This window comes from Sinocyclocheilus rhinocerous, unplaced genomic scaffold (assembly GCF_001515625.1).
Source record: "Sinocyclocheilus rhinocerous isolate Xijiao unplaced genomic scaffold, SAMN03320098_v1.1 scaffold1858, whole genome shotgun sequence".
Classification (NCBI taxonomy): domain Eukaryota; kingdom Metazoa; phylum Chordata; class Actinopteri; order Cypriniformes; family Cyprinidae; genus Sinocyclocheilus; species Sinocyclocheilus rhinocerous.
This window is the reverse complement of record NW_015647052.1, coordinates 293,138-301,262: the sequence shown is the minus strand read 5'-3', so window position 1 is coordinate 301,262 and position 8,125 is coordinate 293,138. Positions and strand designations below refer to the sequence as shown.

The following is an 8,125-nucleotide window of genomic DNA, read 5'->3' as shown; positions in this document are numbered from 1 at the left end:
TTCTTATTATTATTATTATTAACAATATATGTCTCTATTTAATTCGAAGCTGCAGAAATTAGAGGAAAAAAATGTATGAATGAAATAAGAAAAGTAAACGCAACAACTCGTGGTCCTGGGCTCCGAACAGCTGGTCTTCTTTCCATAACCAATCAGCTTCTCATAAAGGTGACGTATGAGTGTCCTACGTCAGACCAATAGAGAGAGAAGAGCTGAAGCCGACGGAGTTTGAGAGACGGAGAGAGAGATAGGGACAAGAGTGGCCCATCAATACTGTGACCAAGCACAGGAGCTCAACACACACCCCTAACTCTAATCGCAAGCATCTCGATTCCGGGAAGTCCTGCAACACCTCGAACCCTCGGCCACTTTCCCAACCTCTCAGATCAAAACACGGGCACTTAAGGGCCTTTTGTCCGGTTTTAAAGTGGACCTAACACCGCCTTACATTATTGACATGGGAGACATGGGGGATCCACCAAAAAGTAAGTTATGCTTTAATGTCTATATATGTGTCTAATGACACTAGCTGCTAAACTTGGCAATTTATGTTGAACCATGTTTGTATGCCGATCATTTTATATGACTTCAGTAGTTTGTTTCGCGTTCTGCAAAAGTTAAAAAGTTCTGAACAGACCGGAGGGACCGGAGGTTATAGGGGCTGATACCGGTCTTCCTCACTTTAAATCACTACAAATAGGGCCTATTCCTAACCATTTAATATCTGTCAAATTATTATTATTATTATTATTATACGAGTAATAATAATTAGGCTATATGTCGATTTCTAATTCTATTCCAGTCATTTTTCAGTTATACACCGTTATCATCCGCATCCAGTATTGTTTTTAAACATGTCATGTGTGTTTAATCCTGGAGCTATTTTATAAGATTGGGAAATTAGGCCATTGCAAGATATTTAGGTTGTATAGTGTTATAAGTAAATTAAAAATATATATATTTACATAATTTGAACTTTCCTATGCTCTCTCTTTAATCAGAAAAGCGTCTAATCTCGTTGTGTGTCGGCTGTGGAAATCAAATCCATGATCAGTATATTCTGCGCGTGTCCCCGGACCTGGAGTGGCACGCGGCGTGTTTGAAATGTGCAGAATGTAACCAGTATCTGGACGAGTCCTGTACGTGTTTTGTGAGAGACGGGAAAACTTACTGTAAACGGGACTACATCAGGTAACGCAGATCAATTAGGTCATGTTTTAGTTTCCGAGTGTGGATGACTGAATGACAGTAACCTCTCATTATTCGCTGGTGCATTACGACAGCATGCTGTCATTCATTCCTTTTTTTTTTGTACTGGACAGCACCTATATGCTAATCTCCTGTCTTAAATGAGTCTGCAGCGCAATTACTCGACAATTATTGTGGAGCTTTGTTCATATGTAGCCTAGCCTATGGCATTGCCACATGTAGCTGTACGAAATTTCATCGCAATATTGAAATGATATTTTTCTGACAGTAATATAGCATTATTTTAAGAGGACACGTTTGTGTGAGAGACAAATACCATGGTGTAAAAATAATATACATAATACGTTAAAGAGAAATGTCGTTATTATTATTATTGTTGTTATATAATAATAATAATAATAGAGCTAACGAATTTTGATAATTACTAAATCGGTTAATGATTTAGTAAATAAATGTTATTATGGCTGTCTTTAAATATATTTTATTTTACCTTGCATTTGTTGTTCTTACAATTATGTGCATTTAATTTCGGTAAGCCTACCATATATTCAATATTTTTTATATTGCTGTCATATCGAGTAGCTGTTAAAACTGTTATTAGCTATGCCATTTTTTTCAACTCAGACATTACACATTATAATGTACTTTTGGTGTTTCAGGTTATACGGGATCAAATGTGCTAAATGCAACATTGGTTTCAGCAAGAATGACTTCGTGATGAGAGCACGCTCTAAGGTTTATCATATCGAGTGCTTCAGATGTGTGGCTTGTAGTCGGCAGCTCATCCCAGGAGATGAGTTCGCTCTGCGGGAAGACGGGCTCTTCTGCAGGGCCGACCATGACGTGGTAGAGCGGGCAACAATGGGTGCTGGTGACCCATTAAGCCCATTACATCCGGCGAGACCTTTACAAATGGCAGGTAGGCATAGCATTCTACTTACAAAGCGTTGTTTGCTTAAGGACTCGGGGATTATTTGTCTTGGGGAGTTTCAATAGACACAAAGCTCTTCTGAACATTTTACATTTTTAACACGTGTTTAAGATAAAAAAAGAGCTTTAAGATGACATTATACATTAAGAGATTGAGACTTATGATGAATAAATGTTGTGTCATAACAAGGCGTGAATGATGTTAATAACAAGCCAACCACAAGTTTAACAGCTTAACTCGTTTTATTTTTCCTGTTTGTCTGTTATTGAATTCAGCTATTCATGCATGAAATAGATATTCTCTGCTGATTAGAGGCCAACCACGCGACAATGTCAGCTTACATGTACTTGAGAAAGAAATTAGATCCTTTAACAAATAAATACAAAGAAAATTGAACTTAATCTTAAATGTTTATATATTATAGAAATAGAAATATGCGATAAATGTATTTATGTGTGCGTGATTACGGTACCAGCATTTGGCAGATTTTATATATATATATATATATATATATATAATTAAACTGATGTTACAAATAACAGTCATATTCAAGCACGTATTGATACTCCACATTTAAACGCCCTCTAAGTAAAATAAGCTTGAAAGTGTTTAGAGTATTTAACTTAGAAATCACCCACAGTACTGCTATCCTGCATTCACTACATTAAGGCATCTAATTTTCTCATAAAATAATAAACACAATAATATAAATCATTACAAAATCAGTTGTTAATGCAATTTAATAATAAACAGCTGCTTTTAAGTATTGTCAAAGGCAGTACACCGCTCGCACCTTATTAAAATTCAGAGGTATGCACAGATTGCTTTAATTAAGTGTCGTAAACCTATCTGGGTCATATTCGCCCTCCAAATTTACTGCATCCAGCAGGAACGTATAATTGCCAGAAAAGGGATTGCAACCATGGCTGCATTTTAAGTTTATTAAAAGAATATTCGCATCGCCATAATGCAGAATTAAGAATTTCACCTGTGAGGGAGCAGATTTCCATGGAAAGAAATGTCTAAATAATAGCCTATATTTTTACGCTTATTTCGAGATTTCCTCTCGACCCCGAAAACTATCACTCCGTCCTCATGAGTGATTATTTTTAATATCTTATTTATAATTGATGTTATGATTATTTAATGTTATTTAATATTAAGTACCTCCACCTTAAGTGGGCCTCGGGTACCTCCGACGTATTTATTTAAATTACGTGACAGTTTAATCGCTGGATATATTCGTAGTATTCACGCATTCAGGATATTATATAATATTTCGTAGTATTCACGTATTCAGGATATTATATAAGATTTCTTTGCATTGAACAATTTTTTTCGGTTTCGTTTTTCTTGCAGCAGAGCCCATTTCGGCACGTCAGCCTGCGCTTCGACCTCATGTACACAAGCAACCTGAGAAAACAACCCGCATCCGGACAGTCCTCAACGAAAAACAGCTCCATACTTTGAGGACTTGTTACAATGCCAACCCTCGACCCGACGCCCTCATGAAAGAGCAGCTCGTTGAAATGACGGGTCTCAGTCCGAGAGTCATCAGGGTTTGGTTTCAAAACAAGCGCTGCAAGGACAAAAAGAGGAGCATACTGATAAAACAACTCCAGCAGCAGCAACCCAACGACAAAACGGTAAGACTAGTGGCGCTTCAGTCGATAAACCAAAAAATATTCAACTCCGTATTGCATAGTCATAAACTTTACGCGTTTGCACTGTGTTGGGCTACTACAAAAATGCGTTTCCAATATCTTAAAGCACTTTCTAAAAATAAAGTTTGTATGTGTATTCAGAGCTTAAAAATATTATCTTATCTTAAAATAACCATGGCGATTTTAGTTATAGAACATCCAACTTCTTGGATCGGAAGAACTGAGATGGGCAGTTTCTGTAATGCGGCCTCTGAACTCTATTTATGACTGCAAATAAATTATTCGTGGTCATCTGCAGAACATCCAGGGGATGACGGGGACTCCAATGGTGGCGACCAGTCCAGAGAGACACGACGGTGGTTTGCAGGCAAACCAAGTGGAGGTGCAGAGTTACCAACCGCCTTGGAAAGTCCTGAGTGACTTCGCACTGCAGAGTGACATCGACCAACCTGCTTTCCAGCAACTGGTGAGTGCGCAAAGCTGTGCGTATAAAGACATAATACCAGTAACAGTATTAAAAACACCGCTGATACTCTTATTAATAATTATATAATTAATAATAAAAAATAAAAATAGTAATAACATACATTTTGCATGTTTTAGGTGAATTTTTCCGAAGGAGGGCCAGGCTCGAACTCCACGGGGAGCGAGGTCGCCTCAATGTCCTCGCAACTGCCAGATACACCAAACAGCATGGTAGCGAGTCCTATAGAGGCCTAGGCGAGTGGATTATCTCCTGCACCAGAAGTTTGGGAAAGGACGTGTCCGGGAACCAATCTCAGAGAGAGGCTTGTGAAGTTTCTTCCACCCCTATTTCATTTAGGGCCGCTTCTGAATAAAATTCCATCCTCCAACTGCACGAGGCCTCTATATCGAAACAACCCTTGGTTGTATTTATACACTGTGATGACAATCATGGGATTTAAACACACTCAAACCGAGCAAGTCCAACGAGTGTTGCGAAAAGACCATTTAAAGTTACAAACTCCAGCGAAAGTGACCCAGCCGGCGCACGTATTCACACACCGAACCTGGCATGATGACTGCAGTGCTCCGCGGCCGAGTGGACCTGGTCGGCTACACTTTTGCCAAATACCCCTCCACATTTTTTTCACTTTTAATGACAAATCATTGGACCTTTACGGATATAAGACGCAAGAGAACTTAATCTAATATACATTCATATAGCCTACTTTTGTGCGCAACGTGAGTAGCCTATGAAACCATGACAGTTTATTCTGTTTCTATAAAAAGATCGAAATGGACTAGTTCACAAAAAGAGGGTATGGCAGCCGAGGTCTACTGCGATTACAGTTTTGGTCTCTTTTCAAACATCAAGCCCAAGTACTAAAGCATTGCAACAAGGTATACCTCTATTTTGCCACAAGCTTTGTGGGAATTTCATGTGTTCGTGTCCGTCCAAGAACTTTTTTCTTTCCCAAAGATGTGTATAGGTTTAAGTTAAGTTAATATGACTGATTAGCTCTGGAGGTTTCGTTTTGTTCCTGTATTACAAAATAATTTATTATTTATTGTCGAAAGACATGCCACTTTTGTGTACTTTTACTTGCTGGAGAAGTAAAAAGGAGGAAAAGAATATTGTCGAGTCCGAATGATCTATCATAATAGACGTGTCCTGTCGTTTGATCAAAGACTGATGTAAGAACAACGCCATATGTAGAGTTATCTTCAGGAATATTTGATTAATACAATTTGACGTGTACTGCAAGTAAACGGTCGGACACGTGGGGCTTTCTTAAATGTGACCATTTTTGTAGCCTATATGTTTCTCGCATGACAATTTGAGTTTTGGTCATTATAATATATTAGACAAACAGAAGAAGATTAGGCAAGAGAAAACAAATCAGTTCTCGTTTGATCAGATAATGTGGTTAATGGCACTGCAGGCCAAAGCACCCTTAAAGGGACAGTTCACCCAAAAATGACAATTCCATCATTAACATATTTACTTTTTATATACTACGAAAGTATTAATACTATATATTCAAAGACCACTGTGTGATTGAGAAAGAGGATAAAATCAATAATTACAAAGTTTACATCAGTGACTCATATGCACATTGAGCTTGCTACAAACAGTTAACAGAATTAAACCTCAATATCAAACTCTCCAGCTTTCAAAATATCATGTCAGGTGCTGGTACAATGACCTTGACTATTCGTCTTTACACGACTGATCACTATGGGCATTATTCTTCTCAGCTTTCATGCTTCCTTTGTGCAAACAGTTGCTGCAAATTGAGATAATTTAGATACTCATCATGAATATATTATACCTATTCAATACTATAAATTATCTTTGAATTAGAAATATCTGATTATTGTATACTGCACCTACCACAAAAAAATTATTTGCTTAAAGGTAAAAATACAGTAAAGAGGGGTGGGTAAATTATAGTCATTTTTGCATTTTCTATTTGCATTCTAATTAAAAGTAAATTAAGGCAAACTGTATTAAACTGAATTTAGAACAAAAAGTTCAAGACGATGACAACATGTCAACATCACATTATGAATTACTGAAGACGTACCAGCCACGAGATGTTAGTACTTATAGGACACAATTAAACTGCAAAGCCTTACTCTTTTGTTAATGTTTAAAATTCTTAATATTATATGTCACTTTACAAATGTTGTTTTGCCATGTCAAGCAAGCAAACTGTTTTTTATTGTATTAGTGGTTCCTAAGAAAAAAATAATTTTGTCTGCTACTCGATTTATAACGCATTTTAATTTTAATTAACTAATTAACTGTTATTAAAAAAAGGCTTTTTTTCTTCTTTTTTTTACATTTTTTGTCATTATATATATATATATATATACTATAACTTTAACTCAGATATATATCAGATATATACTTTCAACTGTGGCTCACTGCACATTTGGATTCATTGAGTCACATGTTGGTGAATTTGCTGTGAATTTGACCATGACTGAAGAACAACACTTGCAAGCAAATATGAAACAGTAATATTTAGCAAAAACAAAACATAAAAGAACCCAAATTTGTAACGTGTCACTGTTTTGGTCATTTGTTGAGCAATGCATTGAGTGGCATCGAACTTCTATGAAGTAGGGATCCCCTGTTTAAAATGTCAGCTCTTTTCTCTAGTCCTCTACAGCCAAAAGAAGGCCGCTGGGTAGTACAAAGCCTCCTGATAGAATAGTTCCCAAAGCTGGTTGAGCCTCCCGGACTGCATTCAGCTTGCTGACTTACCGGAACAAAAGCAGCACTGTACCTGGAAGAGGCTCCATGGAACAATCACAGTCTCCTGGATGAGACCCGACTGCACTGTGAACTGGGCAAGCAATCCCTCCCCAAGGTCCAAAGCCTGACCACAGAGTCACAACAACCAGGGAGGCTGGTGAGCTCAACCCACAATTGTTCAGCAGTGGCAACCAATGGCAGATGGTTGACGGAACTTTACTGTGCATCTGTAATTTTATGAGAATATTACTGTATATTTAGAAGAGCGAGACTTACATGTAACATTGAAGAGAACAGAAAAGGAAAATTAATTTACTCACCCTCATGTCGTTCCAAACCTGTATGACTTTCTTTCTTTTACGAAAAGAAAGGAAGAGATTTTGAAGAACACTGGTATAAACAACACTGGACCTCACTGACTTTCAAACAAAGACACAAATGTTTTCTGTCATGTAAATGATGATAGAATTCAGAATTTTCATTTTTGGGTAAACTATCCTTTTAACTGCTTTAATGATTTTATGTGTGAAATCCTGTACGAGATCAGACTTTTTTTTTAATCTCTTGCTCAAGTGTTGATTAAGTAGGATGTGCTACATTTACAATTCCACACTAGAAAAGTTTAAGAGATTATAACATTTATGAATAAATATTCCTAACCTGAAACAACAGATTGATAAACTGAATGAACCGTTGACCAATCTTTTCAAGAGCTGCACCACTGACTTACTTTAGACAGCGACTGAGTTTGTGCTTAAAGTGATAGTCCACCCAAAAACGCATTTACTGACCCTGTCGTTCCAAACCTGTACAAACACCTGTACAAGATATTTTGAAGAATGTTGACAATCAAACCGTTTTGGTTACCACTGACTTCCACTGTATGGACAAAAACAAACAAACAAACAATGAGACTGAAAACATATTTATGTTTCATTGAAGAAAGTTAGCCAATACAGTTTTGGAACACCATGAGGATGAATGAATAATGACAGAATTTGTATTTTTGGGTGAACTATCCCTTTATGAGTTTGGATGGACAGAATGTTTGAGTAAAGCTGGCATTTTCAACATCGGCTCTTCTGGAGACTT

General features: G+C 37.1%; 1 protein-coding gene across 2 annotated transcripts; it reads left to right on the top strand.

Moving 5' to 3' along the window:
* The first annotated feature begins 246 nt into the window (after positions 1–246).
* On the top strand, positions 247–5,474 carry LOC107708623 (insulin gene enhancer protein isl-1-like). 2 transcript variants are annotated; one of them, XM_016512901.1, is made up of 6 exons: positions 247–485; positions 1,002–1,191; positions 1,869–2,128; positions 3,503–3,786; positions 4,103–4,270; positions 4,408–5,474. In XM_016512901.1, exons 1-6 carry the CDS (start codon positions 458–460, stop codon positions 4,522–4,524), a joined length of 1,047 nt encoding a protein of 348 aa, XP_016368387.1. In that variant the 5' UTR covers positions 247–457; the 3' UTR covers positions 4,525–5,474. The 2 variants fall into 2 exon arrangements, with proteins under 2 accessions (XP_016368387.1, XP_016368386.1); XM_016512900.1 differs by having other exon boundaries at positions 3,500–3,786.
* The last annotated feature ends 2,651 nt before the right edge of the window (positions 5,475–8,125 follow it).

Excerpts from the sequence above, each read along its gene's own strand:
- LOC107708623 (XM_016512900.1), top strand. The coding sequence starts at position 458 with ATGGGAGACATGGGGGATCCACCAAAAA. Across the intron at positions 486-1,001 it reads CATGGGGGATCCACCAAAAA|AAAAGCGTCTAATCTCGTTG; the intron begins GTAAGTTATGCT and ends CTCTTTAATCAG. Across the intron at positions 1,192-1,868 it reads TGTAAACGGGACTACATCAG|GTTATACGGGATCAAATGTG; the intron begins GTAACGCAGATC and ends TTGGTGTTTCAG.